The 17,187-nt window shown below is 45.8% G+C and overlaps 1 protein-coding gene across 1 annotated transcript in view; it reads left to right on the top strand.

Annotated features, from left to right (window-relative positions):
- LOC146009725 (uncharacterized) overlaps window positions 1-16,673 on the top strand; it is a 35,145-nt gene extending 18,472 nt beyond the window's left edge. Inside the window, exons 8-12 of the mRNA XM_083150186.1 lie at window positions 1,390-1,437; window positions 7,691-7,723; window positions 10,577-10,624; window positions 14,844-14,903; window positions 16,600-16,673. Of these exons, the coding sequence (XP_083006312.1) occupies window positions 1,390-1,437; window positions 7,691-7,723; window positions 10,577-10,624; window positions 14,844-14,903; window positions 16,600-16,673 (263 nt within the window). The remainder of the gene's footprint in view (window positions 1-1,389; window positions 1,438-7,690; window positions 7,724-10,576; window positions 10,625-14,843; window positions 14,904-16,599) is intronic.
- Window positions 16,674-17,187: the final 514 nt, after the last annotated feature.

Raw genomic sequence — 17,187 nt, forward strand, 5'->3', positions numbered from 1 at the left:
GCTGTGTACTTCTGGCTGCTGCCTTTCCTATGCTCCCACTCAGCAAACCCTCTCTAGATTCTTGTACCCTATCCCCACAACTTTTCCAGTCCCCACCCCTTCTCCTCGCTTCTTTTTGTCTGGTCCACCCTTCTGCTAGAACACTTTGCCCCCTCTCCTTACCTGGTCCTTTCTCATGCAGGCTACCTCCTCTCCTTGTCCAGCTTGGCCCCTCTCATCTAGCCAGCCCTTCTCCTCATCCATATTGTTCCTCCCCTCTTGCTCTGCTATCCATAATAGCAGCAGACCAGGCAAATGTGCACGTGCAGGGGAGAGTCGGTCCTGAGAGAGGGGTGCTTAGAAGGATTACATGCCCCAGTGCTGCCTCTTAATTTAACTCTTTTCCCATGGACATCCTAGCAGAAGCTAGTAGTTTTCTTAGTAGTGAGACTGAAGCATATGGTGCAGTGGCGTAGCGCCAAGTTTTGCGCCCCCCCTGCTGGAAAATGTTGGCGCCCCCTGTAAATTTAACCCCGCATCCCCCGCCCTGTCTTACCCGTCCCCATCACTCTGTGGCCGCCAGTTGGGAGCAGCAGATCTACTAATTTGCGTCCCGGCACTCCTCCTGTCTCCTTATGACATGGGATCTAGGATAAGTTCCTGGATCCCTGTCTTATAGCCATAAAAACAGGTCTCCTGTGGCTGCTTATCATGGATTATACTTTTCATGCCTGAGGCACGTGAAGCATAATCCGCAATAATTGCCAATATGGGACAGAGGTTGAGTATGCTGCAACTGGGCTAATAGGATAGCCCCAGAGGAATCTAGAAATTGCCATTGCCATTGCTAATAGGAAATCCACAATAATATGTGTGGATGAAAGATTTGAAAAAAGGTCCCTCTGATCTTTAAGTCCGCATTGCTACTCTGAATCATTTCAGGTATCCTCTCGATAAGAGGTGGAACTTGTGGGTGGTGAGCCCAGGTGCAAAAGTTTCTTTTTGGCCCTTCTCCTAACCCAAGTTCACAATATGCAATGAGGCAGTGGGTGACAGGAAGAGGGTGGCATGAGCAGCAATGGGCCCCTTAGTCCTCTGGGGCCCCGTTGCACTGCACCTGCTGAACCAATGATAGTTCCACCTCTGCTCTTGATTGCTTTAGTTACAAATCTGTGTTAGATCAATGGTTCTGAAACTCGGAAGCCCACACAGATCACGTTTTCCAGGTCACCCAACAGGTGCACTCATTACTCACTGACACATTTTAAAATATCCACAAGACGAGACCTGCAAAACGCTGTGGGGTCCTGAGGACCGACTTTGAGCACCTGTGTTGGATGTTTTCATATTTTTAACTATAAAAGTAATATCTATTTAACACATTCTGTGGCTGATGATTTTCCACATTAGGGACAACACCTGCTACAGAGGAATCCACTACAACAACAACAACTACTGGTAAGCAATATTATATACGTTTATTTGATCTTTGAGTTCTAATACACATCAATATGTTGAATGATTTCCTGACTGGCGCATAGCTATCATAATACCAATATGGAAGAAGGTAGCAAAACTAACCATGGAAATTATAGACCTGTCAGCCTTACATCCATTGTGGGGAAAATATTTGAAGGAATAATAATAATAAGAGATAGTATCCAAAATTTCTTAGAACAGGTGAAAGTTATAAGTAAGGCTCAGCATAAGTTCGTCAAAAATAGATCATGTCAGACTTTCATTTATTTAGCTTCTATGAGGAAGTTAGTAGGGGGCTGGACTTAGGGAATTGTTGTTATACTACTTGATTTAGCGAAAGCTTTTGACACAGTGCCTCATAAAAGGTTATTAATGAAACTAGGTAAGTTAGGGTTAGGAGATAAAATTTGTGATTGGATTAAAAACTGATTGCACAATCCATTTATATTCCAGCTGGGGTAAGGTCCAAAGGGGAGTCCCGTATTTGGATCCACCTTTTTTAATATATTCATTAATTATATAGGAAGTGACATAGTGAGTAAAATTGCAATATTTGCGGACAACACAAAATTGAGTAAGGAAATTAACTCAGGTGAGGATGTGGATACACTACAAAGTGACTTAAGTAAACTGGAAAGGTGGGCGGAAAGGTGGAAAATTTAGTTTAACATTGATAAATGAATTACGGGAACAAAAATGAACAAGCTACTTACAGGCTAAATTGGGTTATTGTAGGGAATTCTGCTGTACAGAAGGACTTGGGGGTCATCATAGATGAAAAATTGGGTAATAGTACACACTGCTCAAAAGCAAATAGGACACTGTCATGCATTAAAAGGGGAAGGAATTCAAGGGATGCCAAAGTGATAATGCCTCTTTAAAAGGCATTGGGGTACTTGTGTATTATAGCGGCGCCCCCGATGTACATCGTGCAATGTTTTTATCGCATCGCATGCCATGCACCAGATGGCATGTAATGCGACGCGATTTTTGCCCCCTATGCGATTAAACATTGTATAAGCACCCTAAAGGGTGCTTTTAAGCACCCAAATGGGTGCTTACAATGTTAAATGCACCCCCACGCCACCCCCCCACTATAAACGTGAACCCGAAGCGTGGCGAGCGCAGAGAGCCCACGAGGGGCGGCGGTACGCGTCCTCCGACCTTTTCATACCCCCACTATCCACGTCGGCGTGGATTTGAGAATAGAAAGTGTGCAGCGAGCCACCGAGCCCGAAGTGTGGCGAGCGCAGCGAGCCCCGCGAGGGGACGCGGATACCTGTGAAGCCCGCGAGGGGACGCCGATACCTGTGAAGGTATCTGTAAGCTCCAGGAGGCAAGGGGTTAATCTATCCTGCCCCGACAGCCTGTGACTGACGGGGCCAGGAGCACCGTGGATTGGAGGGGGAAGGAGAGGAAGAGGCGGGGAAGAAGAGCAGGAAGGGAACTGGAGCGCGGTCTGAGGTGCGTCCCAGCGCATGGAGGAGAAGGGAGAGAGACCGGCTGCAGCGTGCAACCCCCGCCGTGAAGGAAGGAGAGGACGGAGGAGCGGGTGACATCAGCGGTGACCCCCGCCGACCTCCAGCAGCTCAGGGAGGAGACGCGGCGCTGGAGATAGCCGCATCCAGGCAGGAACGGGAGCGCGGAGAGGCTTGTGACCCCCGCTGACCTCCCTGCCTATCTGCCGCGACGGCCACGCACATAGGGGGAGAGGGAGAATGCCCTCAGCGACCGACCCCCACCAGCCGCATCTACAGCGTGGCGAGGTGGTGACCCCCGCTGACCTCACAGCCTGTGCAGCAGCAGCACGGAGCCTAGCAGCAGTGGAGACCCCGCTGACCCCACAGCCTGTGCAGCAGCAGCACTGAGTCCAGCAGCACTAGGCTGGCAGCACCAAGCCCATCAGCATCAAGCCAGCAGCCCCACATAGCAGTGTCACGACACCAGTCCCTGTGTAGCTGAGTGTGGCAACGCCTGGCGCCCACACTAGCATTCCCTGGAGGGTACACAGCACCGGAAAGAACCCCTCGATCCCCAGCCGGAGCTGGCATCATACACCAGGTACCCCAAGCCTTGCCCCTTGAGGCCCTTTTCCCCAGTCCTTCCCCATTTCCCAGAACCACTGATGGAAGTCACCCCTGAGACTTAATTCTGCAGTACCCCTGTTTGGTGGGAGACAATACACCAGGATTATACCCAGTTGATGTGATTACAGTGATAGGGGAACGGTGCCACCAGGTGGACAGAGGGTGGAAACACAGTCCTCATACGAAGAGGGAGTGGGACTAGCCCTCGTTACTGAGTGACTTCGCCCCTGGACTCAAATCCCGTGCACGGTCCCTTGGTGGGATTTACCGGTTTAAGTAATAGAGTGTACCCGGGTACTTAGATTTAGTAACATTGCGATGTTATGCTTAATGTTGAAAAGGCCTGTTTAGTGTAATATAGTGTGTGGTGACGCTCATTCGTATTCGTTGTTATTGCTGCCCCCAAGTGTAAACAGTGCATCGAGCCGGTCTGCGGTGTGTCGGGCCTGAGTCCGTAAGAAGCAGTTGTTCCCCCCCACAGTGATACCACGAATACCGAATGACCCAGGGTTACCGGTAACTCCATTGTCTTGTTATCGTATGTTACGTTTACGCGTAGATTGTTGAATTCATTGTTGAGATATATGTATCCCGTGAATTGCATTGCACCTATAGTATTGTGATACTGTTGAACTTCTGTCATTTTTGGTGAGTAAGGGAAGGTCGACGTTGCTAGTGGCCGTCCCCTGAATAAAAGGTTAACGTTGATTTTGTGTCAATTGGTCTGTGTCGCCATCCTGCATCAAGAGAAGACTCCAGACTAGGATCCGCGAGATCGGGGCAACACAACCCTCCCGGCATCCATAAGGTAACCCCTCTTCAGGTGTCTACAATTCTTTGGCGTCACGAACAGGATATAGTCGACGCGGAGTATAATCCGATCCCAGGATGGACGCACCACAGGCCGGGGGTGGGCAGGCACCCGTTGTGCCCCCCAACGCCGAACAGCAGGTTGCTGCCCCAGTGGTAATACCTGCACCAGCAACGACACCCCATGCTCCCATCACACTACCCTACTACTTCGGGGTCCCATGGATGCTGACCTACAGTGGGGACCCCAACAAGGGCGCCACGTTCACGGCGTTAAAAAACCAGATGAAGTCTATGGCTGAGCTATACACCCCGAGCGAAGAACAGAGGGTACAGATCCTAATCGGCCAACTCACGGACTCTGCCCTCAGTGAGGTCGAATCATGGGACGACAACCAAAAGAAGGGCACCGACCAGATCTTGAATCGGTTGGCCACGATCTTCGAGACCGCCACCCTCCCGGAGTTGAAGATGCAACTCTACGGTCGAAAACAACGACTGGGCGAGACCCTCCGGGACCTTGCCCTAAGTCTACAGAAGGCCCTGAAGCTCATCCAAGCGGTGGACCCAGAGGAGGTTCGTAACAGCGACGAGGCGCTCACCCTCCAGTTCGTGGAGGGAGCGTCGAACCCCACCATCAAGACCCAGTTGCAAATCCTGAAGATGCAGATGCCGGGGAAGTCCTTTGACGACTTTAAGCACACCGCCATCCTGACCATCGTGAATCACGCCGACCCCGAGATAGAATATCCGGAGATGGCGGGGGCTCGAGGACCCGTGGCCACGAGCTCTGAACAAGTCTGCCGACTGAAAGACCGGACCATCCAGAGTGGCCAACCGCCAGCGGGACATCCAGACCAATCCCTCCAACGCCAAGTGGAAGACCTGGCCCTCGGGATGGCTGCAATGCAGCGAGACATACGCCAGCTGACTCAGCAAACCGCGTCCAACCGCGGGGAGGCCAGATGGAAGACGGAAGGACAGCAGTCGAACCGGAACCGATGGGACCCACCACGAGAATATGGGAGGCGAGCCTCAGACCAATTCGACCATCAAGGCCAGCCCATCTGTCGACACTGTCCGGAGGCCGGGCACGTCGAGAGAAACTACCCCTCGTCCGACCATTTAAACTGCAATGCCCCGAGGGAGAGGGCCGAACCTCGGGGAGAACACCGGGAGTAGACTCAGACCCGGAGGAATGGTGGGCCCAATATGTAGGACAATGCCCGAGGATCCCAGTAGTGATCAATGGGATAGAGACAGTGGCCATGATCGACACCGGGTCACAGGTATCCATGATACAGTTACCCACTCTCCAAAAGTATTGGGGAAAAGAAGAACCGTTTAGACAGCCCCCCACGCAAGTGAAGGTGGTCGCTGCCAATGGCCGAGAGGTCGTCTGCAACGGGTACTGGGAAGCAGATTTGCAGATTGGACGAACACGTTTACCCAGGCAGGGGTATTTAGTGATCACCTGCGGGGAAGGGAGAGTTGCCCCCATCATCCTGGGCATGAACATACTAAGGAATTGCCCTGAAGAGCTGATTGCAGCGTTAAAACAGGAACCAGTTAACCAAGACCAGGCTGGAGAGACCACCCAACAGCACATAATCTGCGTCCAGGGGTGCCAAGTGGAGAAGAGAGTGCTGGCCCCGCGTACCCAAGGGACGGTCAAGTGGTTTAACATCCGAAGGGGCTATGGCTTCATCAACCGTAAGAAGCAGTTGTCCCCCCCCAAAGTGATACCACGAATACGAATGACCCAGGGTTACCGGTAACTCCATTGTCTTGTTATCGTATGTTACGTTTACGCGTAGATTGTTGAATTCATTGTTGAGATATATGTATCCCGTGAATTGCATTGCACCTATATTATTGTGATACTGTTGAACTTCTGTCATTTTTGGTGAGTAAGGGAAGGTCGACGTTGCTAGTGGCCATCCCCAGAATAAAAGGTTAACGTTGATTTTGTGTCAATTGGTCTGTGTCGCCATCCTGCATCAAGAGAAGACTCCAGACTAGGATCCGCGAGATCGGGGCAACACAACCCTCCCGGCATCCATAAGGTAACCCCTCTTCAGGTGTCTACATATGCGCGTCCCCTCGCCACGCTTCGGGCTCGGTGGCTCGCTGCGCTCGCCACACTTTCTATTCTCAACTCCACGCCGATGTGGGTAGTGGGGGCATGAAAAGGTCGGAGGACGCGTACCGCCGCCCCTCGCGGGCTTGTGTCACTCGCCACGCTTCGGGTTCACGTTTATAGTGGGGGGGTGGCGTGGGGGTGCATTTCACATTGTAAGCACCCATTAGGGTGCTTATACAATTTTTAATCGCATCGTATCACATTGTATGGCATTGTATGCCATACACAATGTCATACAATTTTAAAATTGTATGACATTGTACAATATCGCGCGATATCGCGTCGCATCGCATAACATCGCATGCCTTATGGCATGCGATGCGATGGGCGCTGCTATATTACACAAGTACCGGCATTGGTGAGACCACACTTGGAATACTGTGTTCAGTTCTTGGCACCACACTTTAAAAAGTACATTAATGAATTGGAACAGGTACAGAGAAGGGCTAATAAGCTAGTAAAAGGTCTTGAATCACTAGAATACAAATATAGATTAACCAGGCTGAATATGTTTTCACTGGAGAAACGGATCTTGAGAGGTGATATGATTAGTATGTTCAAATGCAGGATTGGGAATCATAAGGAACTGGGAGATGATTTGTTCCATAACAGGCCTATACTTAGGACACACAGACATGTACTGAGTCTCAATGCAAATAAATTCTGTACTGAATTAAGAAGAGGATTCTTCAGGTATGAATCATTTCAGGTATCCTCTCGATAAGAGATGAAACTTGTGGGTGGTGAGCCCAGGTGCAAAATAATAATTTGGGCCCTCCTCCTAACCCAAGTTCACAATATGCAATGAGGCAGTGGGTGACAGAGAAAAACAGTGGGGGCCAGGAAGAGGGTGGCATGAGCAGCAATGGGTCCCTTAGTCCTCTGGGGCCCCATTGCACTGCACCTGCTGCACCAATGATAGTTCCACCTCTGCTCTTGATTGCTTTAGTTACAAATCTGTGTTAGATCAATGGTTCTCAAACGCGGTCCTCAAAACCCCACACAGTTCTCGTTTTCCAGGTCACCCGACAGGTGCACTCATTACTCACTGACACATTTTAAAATATCCACAAGAGGAGACCTGCAAAACGCTGTGGGGTACCGAGGACCGACTTTTAGAACCTGTGTGTTGGATGTTTATAATAGCAATATCTATTTAACACATTCTATGGCTGATGATTTTCCACATTAGGGACAGAGGAATCCACAACAACAAACACTACTGGTAAGCAATATTATATACATTTATTTGATCTTTGGGTTCTATTACACATCAATATGTTGACTGATTTTCTGACTGGCGCATAGCTATCATAATACCAATATGGAAGAAGGTAGCAAAACTAACCATGAAAATTATAGACCTGTTAGCCTTACATCCATTGTGGGGAAAATATTTGAAGGAATAATAAGAGATAGTATCCAAAATTTCTTAGAACAGGAGAAAGTGATAAGTAAGGCTCAGCATGGGTTCGTCAAAAATAGATTATGTCTGACTTTCATTTAATTATCTTCTATGAGGAAGTTAGTAGGGGGCTGGACTTAGGGAATTGTTGATGTTATACTACTTGATTTAGCTAAAGCTTTTGACACGGTGCCTCATAAAAGGTTATTAATGAAACTAGGTTATTTAGGGTTAGGAGATATAATTAGTGTTTGGATTAAAAACTGATTGTATAATCCAATTGCATTCCAGCTGGGGTAAGATCCAAAGGGGAGTCCTGTATTTGGACCCACCTTGTTTAATATATTCATTAATTATATAGGAAGTGACATAGTGATTAAAATCAATATAAATATACTCTAATTTATGTGTTGTACGTATATGTGTTATGTATGTGTATCAGGACTTTAATCCCGTGTCTATTTTTATAATTAATAATAATAATAAAGGTTAAGTTTTATAGTCTAAAGGTGTGTACACATGGGGGAAATATTGGCTGAAAACGCTGGCAATATGGTCGCTGAGCGACCATATTGCCAGTGATTTGTAGTGATGCTGGCGCTAAATCGCCAGCTGCGCTCTCCCGTGTGTACACTCTAATGGTCAGCATCAGGGAGGACAGCGGCAGAAGGATTACCTTGCTGCTCCCCCTGACCTGTGACGCTGCTCCCTCCCTCCTCCCTTTCAAGTGACAGCAGCAGCGTCTGCTGCTGCTGCTCCCCCCCCCGTCCCGTGACGCTGCTCCCTCCCTCCTCCCTTCCAAGTGACAGCGGCTGCTGCTCCCCCGCCCCGTGCCGCTGCTCCCTCCTGCCTTCAAAGTGACAGCAGCAGCGTCTTCTGCTGTTCCCCCAGCCCGTGCTGCTGCTCCCTCCATCCTGCCTTCGGGTCTCTCTCCCCCCCCCCTGTAGCAGTGTCTCCTTTTCATCGCTGATGAAAAGGAGACACTGAACAATATGATTGCTGGTGATATATTGCTAGCAATATATCGCCAGCAATCATATCGCCCCATGTGTACACACCACAAGTGTGCCCAAAAACAAAAGAGTGAGCTTTCTCTTCTTCCACTATAAATACACCAAGGGCTTAGAATGGTCAGGGGTCTGTATACTATGAGATATGTGCACAGGACATGCGAACACCCCCCCCCCCGCTGCGAAGTAAAGGATTTTGCCGTATTGTACTCTCATATTTTCAACAGCTGCATGTTTTGCCATCCTGGCTCTCCTTTGAGCTGTGTGCTTCTGGCTGCTGCCTTTCCTATGCTCCCACTCAGCAAACCCTCTCTAGTTTCTTGTACCCTACCCCTACAACTTTTCCAGTCCCCACCCCTTCTCCGCGCTTCTTTTTGTCTGGTCCACCCTTCTGCTAGAACACTTTGCCCCCTTTTCTTACCTGGTCCTTTCTCATGCAGGCTACCTCCTCTCCTTGTCCAGCTTGGCCCCTCTCATCTAGCCAGCCCTTCTCCTCATCCATATAGTTTCTCCCCTCTTGCTCTGCTATCCATAATAGCAGCAGACCAGGCAAATGTGCACTTGCAGGGGAGAGTCGGTCCTGAGAGAGGGGTGCTTAGAAGGATTACATGCCCCAGTGCTGCCTCTTAATTTAACTCTCTTCCCATGGACATCCTAGCAGAAGCTAGTAGTTTTCTTAGTAGTGAGACTGAAGCATATTGTGCAGTGGTGTAGCGCCAAGTTTTGTGCCCCCCTGCTGGAAAATTTTGGCGCCCCCTGTAAATTTAACCCCGCATCCCCCGCCCTGTCTTACCCGTCCCCATCACTCTGTGGCCGCCAGTTGGGAGCAGCAGATCTACTAATTTGCGTCCCGGCACTCCTCCTGTCTCCTTATGACATGGGATCTAGGATAAGTTCCTGGATCCCTGTCTTATAGGCATAAAAACAGGTCTCCTGTGGCTGCTTATCATGGATTATACTTTTCATGCCTGAGGCACGTGAAGTATAATCCGCGATAATTGCCAATATGGGACAGAGGTTGACTATGCTGCAACTGGGCTAATAGGATAGCCCCAGAGGAATCTAGAAATTGCTATTGCCATTGCTAATAGGATATCCACAATAATATGTGTGGATGAAAGATTGGAAAAAAGGTCCCTCTGATCTTTAAGTCCACATTGCTACTCTGAATCATTTCAGGTATCCTCTCGATAAGAGGTGGAACTTGTCGGTGGTGAGCCCAGGTGCAAAAGTATAATTTGGGCCCACCTCCTAACCCAAGTTCACAATATGCAACAAGGCCGTGGGTGAGAGAGAAATACAGTGGGTGACAGGAAGAGGGTGGCATGAGCAGCAATGGGCCACATAGTCCTCTGGGGCCCCGTTGCACTGCACCTGCTGAACCAATGATAGTTCCACCTCTGCTCTTGATTGCTTTAGTTACAAATCTGTGTTAGATCAATGGTTCTCAAACTCGTTCCTCAAGACCCCACACAGTTCACGTTTTCCAGGTCACCCGACAGGTGCACTCATTACTCACTGACACATTTTAAAATATCCACAAGACGAGACCTGCAAAACGCTGTGGGGTCCTAAGGACCGACTTTGAGAACCTGTGTGTTGGATGTTTATAAAAAGCAACATCTATTTAACACATTCTATGGCTGATGATTTTCCACATTAGGGATAACACCAGCTACAGAGGAATCCACTACAACAACAACAACTACTGGTAAGCAATATTATATACGTTTATTTGATCTTTGAGTTCTATTACACATCAATATGTCCAATGATTTCCTGACTGGCGCATAGCTATCGTAATACCAATATGGAAGAAGGTAGCAAAACTAACCATGAAAATTATAGACCTGTCAGTCTTACATCCATTTTGAGGAAAATATTTTAAGGAATAGTAAGAGATAGTATCCAAAATTTCTTAGAACAGGAGAAAGTGATAAGTAAGGCTCAGCATGGGTTCGTCAAAATAGATCATGTCAGACTTTAATTTATTTAGATTCTATGAGGAAGTTAGTAGGGGGCTGGACTTAGGGAATTGTTGATGTTATACTACTTGATTTCGCTAAGGCTTTTGACATGGTGCTTCATAAAAGGTTATTAATGAAACTAGGTAATTTAGGGTTAGGAGAGAACATTTGTGATTGAATTAAAAACTGATTGCACAATCCAATTGCATTCCAGCTGGGGTAAGGTCCAAAGGGGAGTCCCATATTTGGACCCACCTTGTTTAATATATTCAATAATTATATAGGAAGTGACATAGTGAGTAAAATTCCAATATATGTGGACAACACAAAATTGAGTAAGGAAATTAACTTAGGAGAGGATGTGGATGCACTACAAAGTGACTTAATTAAACTGGAAAGGTGGGTGGAAAGGTGGAAAATTTAGTTTAACATTGATAAATGTAAAGTAATTCATTATGGGAACAAAAATGAACAAGCTACTTACAGTCTAAATTGAGTTATTATAGGGAATTATGCTGTAGAGAAGAACTTGGGGGTTATCATAGATGTAACATTGGGTAATAGTACACACTGCTCAAAAGCAAATAGGACACTGTCATGCATTAAAAGGGGAATGGATTCAAGGGATGCCAATGTGACAGTGCCTCTATAAAAGGCATTGGTGAGACCACACTTGAAATACTGTGTTCAGTTCTTGGCACCACACTTTAAAAAAGGACATTAATAAATTGGAACAGGTACAGAGAAGGGCTACTAAGCTAGTAAAAGGTCTTGAATCACTAGAATACAAATATAGATTAACCAGGCTGAATATGTTTTCACTGGAGAAACGGATCTTGAGAGGTGATATGATTAGTATATTGAACAATTGGTTTTAGTGCTGCGCTCTGCCCTTACTTATGGTTGAAAAGAATTTGTATTTAAATAAATGAATGGAGAAAAGAGATGTGTTTTTCCTTGGAAAAAACAAATCTTTACTGGTGTTCGCAGAGATGATACTAAAGGTCAATACAATGATTCAATTAGTTCAATACTCTGATGCATGCATAAAATAACAAAAATACAAATATACAAATGAAAATGATATTACATGTAATAGGGATCACGAACTCTGTGATTCAACAGAGTTAGGTTCCCTGGAGTGTTTAAAGTTCCAGTTCTGATTGTTCTCTTCACAAATGCAGATACTGAATGTCTGGTTAGATTGAATAATAACAAAAATAAAGGAAAAATATAAAAATGTGTAACCAGAATGCTGGTTTTTCAGTTCGATAAAGATGATTTGATGTCCTGTAAAGGAAAAGGTGCGTATGTCACTACGGCGTCCCGTTAATGACAGAGTTTTACGATGTGTACACAGTCCTTTCAGTGATTCTTCAGGTACCTCTTTAACATTGGTGGTCAGTGGCGCCTGGTTTTCGGGGGAATGTACTCACCTACCGCCGCAGGTTACCCGGACTTTAGGAGACTGGTACAGAGGGACCGCTTGCACTCGGGGCTGTGTGTTAACACTGCTCCCTGTGCTGCGGTGCGCACACTGTGACGTCTCCCTGTCTTGGAGGCTTGCAGGACACCGTCACGGGTACCGTTGTGGTCCGCGGCTGTGCCTGCTTCACCTCTCTACGGGCTTCCTGCAGTAGCTGGCTTCCCTCTCCCCGTACTCACCTCTGTTGTTGCTCGCTTCGGTCCCACGCTGTCACTGACGCGCACAGTCTGGCGCGTGCACCCGCCTGCTGTCAGCGTCTTCTGTTACGGAGGTATTTGGAGTCTCAGCCTATCGGGGTAGCTGCTTAAAGTGTGGATGGGTCAGTAAGTGTCCTCCAACGCGTTTCAGCTACCTTGTAGCCTTCTTCTAGGGAGATTCATGCTGTTCATATGTCCATTGAGGGTTTAAATATCCCTCTCATTCCCTTTGCTGTCCCACCATTGGTTGTTTCCTGAGTTGGTGATTGGATGTCTCTGAATGACGGTTTTTCTCCATCCGCCCATCTTTGAAAAAAACTACTAATTCTGCAAGCTAGTGCAAGACATTTGAAAGTACGTTTGTCACAGTTTCTAAATTGGAAGAATTGCTGCTATAGTGATCAAAGTGTCTATTACTGTTTATGCAGTGATCTTTGTTTTAGTGCAGTTCTGCAGTTCTCACTTAATAAGAATAAGATTAAAGGGATACATAGTTCAGTTCTGCAGTTCTCGCTTAATAGGAATAAGATTAAAGGGATACATAGTTGTGTTTTTAAAACGGAGGTGGTTAGGTTCTGCTATATTGGACAAAGTTTACTTTGTTGCATTATTTCTTTCCTACTATTGCTTTGACCTCATTGTCCAGGTTAAGACCTCTGGGTTTTAATGTTTTTAAGGTATACATCCATTTTAATTCAAGTTTATTTATTTTCATTTGGAAGTCTCCGCCCCGCCAATTTTGCTCTACTGTTTGAATGCCTGTGAATTTTAGTGAGCTTGGGTCTCCGTCATGGTAGTCGTTGAAATGTTTAGATAAATTGTGCTCATCATTTCTCTTTTTAATATTACGTAGGTGTTCGTTGATCCTCGTTTTTAATGGTCTGGTGGTCCTCCCTACATATTGTTTTTTGCAGCTGCATTCTAACAAGTAGATCACCCCCTTACTATTGCATGTTATCATATTTTTGATGTTAAATGTTTCTTTGGTTTGATTAGACATGAATGTTTTGGTTGGTTTGGTGGATCTGACATTTTGGTTTGTACAGCCTTTACATGTCCCACAATGGTAAAAACCATTTATTGGTCGTGTTGTCAGGGTGGTCTGGATTTGTTTTTTGGGGGGGATGTGGTTGTTTACCAACTTTTGTCTTATGTCTGGGGCTTTCCTATATACAATTTTTGGTTGATTAGGCAAGATGTCTGCCAGGGTCTCGTCCTCTAGTAGAAGGGGCCAGTGTTTCTTAAGGATCCTGTGCATTGTGCCTGATTGTTGGGAAAATTGAGTAATGAATGGGATTTCTTGATAGGGGGTATCAGTTTTGTTTTTGTACTTCAGAAGATCTGCCCTGTCGGTTTTCTGTACTGTTTCTAGTGCTGTCACAAGTTGGTCATTGTCATAGTCTTTTTCCCTAAACCTTGCCGTCAGTTCTGTGCTTTGTTCTATGAAATCTTTTTGCATGGAGCAGTTTCTTCTGAGTCTGATATATTGGCCTTTTGGTATTCCCTGTAACCACTTGGGGTGGTGCCAACTGCTGGAAAGTATAAAACTGTTTACATCAACAGCTTTTTTGAAGGTTTTTGTGTGTATAGTGGAATCCTCTATAAAAATGTTGAGGTCCAGGAATTCTACACTGAGTTTACTGTAATGATATGATTAGTATGTTCAAATGCAGGATTGGGAATCATAAGGAACTGGGAGATGATTTGTTCAGTAACAGGCCTATACTTAGGACACACAGGCATGTACTGAGTCTCAAGGAAAATAAATTCCATACTGAATTAAGAATCGGATTCTTCAGGTATGAATCATTTCAGGTATCCTCTCGATAAGAGGTGGAACTTGTGGGTGGTGAGCCCAGGTGCAAAAGAATAATTTTGGCCCTCCTTCTAACCCAAGTTCACAATATGCAACGAGGCCGTGGGTGACAGAGAAAAACAGTGGGTGACAGGAAGAGGGTGGCATGAGCAGCAATGTCCTCTGGTGCCCCATTGCACTGCACCTGCTGCACCAATGATAGTTCCACCTCTGCTCTTGATTGCTTTTGTTACAAATCTGTGTTAGATCAATGGTTCTCAAACTCGGTCCTCAAGACCCCACACAGTTCCAGGTCACCCGACAGGTGCACTCATTACTCACTGACACATTTTAAAATATCCACAAGAGGAGACCCCCAAAACGCTGTGGGGTCCTGAGGACCGACTTTGAGAACCTGTATGTTGGATGTTTATAAAAGCAATATCTATTTAACACATTCTATGGCTGATGATTTTCCACATTAGGGACAACACCTGCTATAGAGGAATCCACTACAACAACAACAACAACAACAACAACTACTGGTAAGCAATATTATATACGTTTATTTGATCTTTGAGTTCTATTACACATCAATATGTTGAATGATTTCCTGACTGGCGCATAGCTATCATAATACCAATATGGAAGAAGGTAGCAAAACTAACCATGAAAATTATAGACCTGTCAGCCTTACATCCATTGTGGGGAAAATATTTGAAGGAATAATAAGAGATAATATCCAACATTTCTTAGAACCGGAGAAAGTGATAAGTAAGGCTCAGCATGGGTTCGTCAAAAATAGATCATGTCAGACTTTAATTTATTTAGCTTCTATGAGGAAGTTATAACGAATAATCAGTTATCCAAAATTCTTCTGGTCCCGAGCATTTTGGATAAGGGATACTCAACCTGTATACTGTATGCATATTATATGTGTGTGTGTGTGTTCCGCATAGACGATTACTAAAAAAGGCTCTTCAGTGAAGGAGTTTACAGTATCATCTCCTATCATCCTATCATCTCCTAATGAAGTTTTGTATTAACTTAGGGTCTGATTTAGATGTGGTTGGAGTTGCTCACATATAAGCAGCAGTGATAGCACTATTGTGGTAATATAGCAGGATGCTTCACGCCACCTGCATGCAGACACAAGCTAGGATTTTGACTATGTACGATATTATCTATAGCAGGGGTGGCCAAACCGGTCCTCGAGATCTACCAACAGTCCGCGTTTTCCAGGTTACCTAGCTGGTGCACAGCTGTAGTCAATACTAACAGTCACATTTTCAAACCTGCTGCATTCATTCCTACTATAGATCTACATGCACCGGTGGTAGATCTTGAGGACAGGTTTGGCCACCCCTGATCTATACAATATAATACTATAAATTGTTAACATTGTGCTGCGATACTGACCCGGCTATGGTGCAGGTTGGCATCACAATTTGTATACACACAGTGCGATATGTACTGTACTATGTTTTCTGCCGTCTTTATAGTCCATATCAGTAATTGATATCACACCGTATGTATGTCCCATTACTGATCCGAGCTGCATCATAGGACACTGCATCGTATGCCCCCATAGGACACTGCCTCGTCCCTTCCCAACAATGGCAGTGACATTCTTCTGGTTTGAGAAATGGAGGCCGTCGCCAACTCCCCACCCTTAAACGGCATTAGACTGTCAATCACCAACACTCTGATGCCACCCTGCATCCAACGTCACAGACCCGTACTGTAGATCTGCAGTATGCATTAGCCGCAAGCACAAAGTGCGGCTGATCCTTACCACTAAATGTTGGGACCTGAATCAGGCTCTCTGTATCGGACTAGAGATGTACCTAATGTCCCTCTAATATCTTAGTCTCAGTTGCTACTTTGAATTTTTTTGACGTATGTTCTATACTCCTTTAGTTACACATCACTATTATACATGAGTTCCTATTACAACTATGAAATGAGAGAAATTTTGGTACTTCCTTATCTTTAAGGCCATGGCTTACACTAGGGAACTTATGTAGTGTAACCCGCACAACCCTGGGTCCATGCCACCCTCCCGTGTCCGCGCCACCATGTATTACATTTAGTAAAGTTGTGGCAAGTGAAGCGATACACCGAGCACGAAGCGTGGCGAGCAGGTGATGATGCTATTCTGAAAGCGGCTAACGTAACTGGCGTATGCTGTGGCCGCAAAGATGAAATGTCTATTCTATGGCTGATTATTTTTCTCGTTAGGGTCCACACCTGTTACGGAGGAATCAACTACAGTAGGTACTGGTAAGTTCTGTTATATTTTGTCCGATATGTGACTTCTATTACACATCATTATGTTACATGTCTTACTATTGTAACTATAGAAATGAAAGCAATGTCTATATAACATATTCTATTCCTAATATTCATCATTAGTAACCACACCCGTTACAGAGGAAACCACTGGTAAGTCCTGATATATGTATTTGTGTCTGATGTTTGACTTCTATTGCTAATATGTTACAGTATTTGTCAGAAATAACAGTAATGTAACACATTTAACACATTCCATGACTGATGATTTTCTTCATTAGGGTTCACATCTGTCACAGAACCTTTACCTACAGCAGGCACGTCCAAACTGTGGCCCTCCAGCTGTTGTGAAACTACACATCCCAGCATGCCTTGCCATAGTTTTAGCATTCCCTAATAACAAAACTGTGGCAAGGCATGATGGGACTTGTAGTTTCACAACAGCTGGAGGGCCATAGTTTGGACATGCCTGCCCTACAGGAACTACTGGTAAGTTGTTACTACATTCTGTTGCCTGGTTGTTGGACCATAATATGC

This window comes from Crinia signifera, chromosome 6 (assembly GCF_055691185.1).
Source record: "Crinia signifera chromosome 6, ASM5569118v1, whole genome shotgun sequence".
In the NCBI taxonomy this organism is placed as follows: domain Eukaryota; kingdom Metazoa; phylum Chordata; class Amphibia; order Anura; family Myobatrachidae; genus Crinia; species Crinia signifera.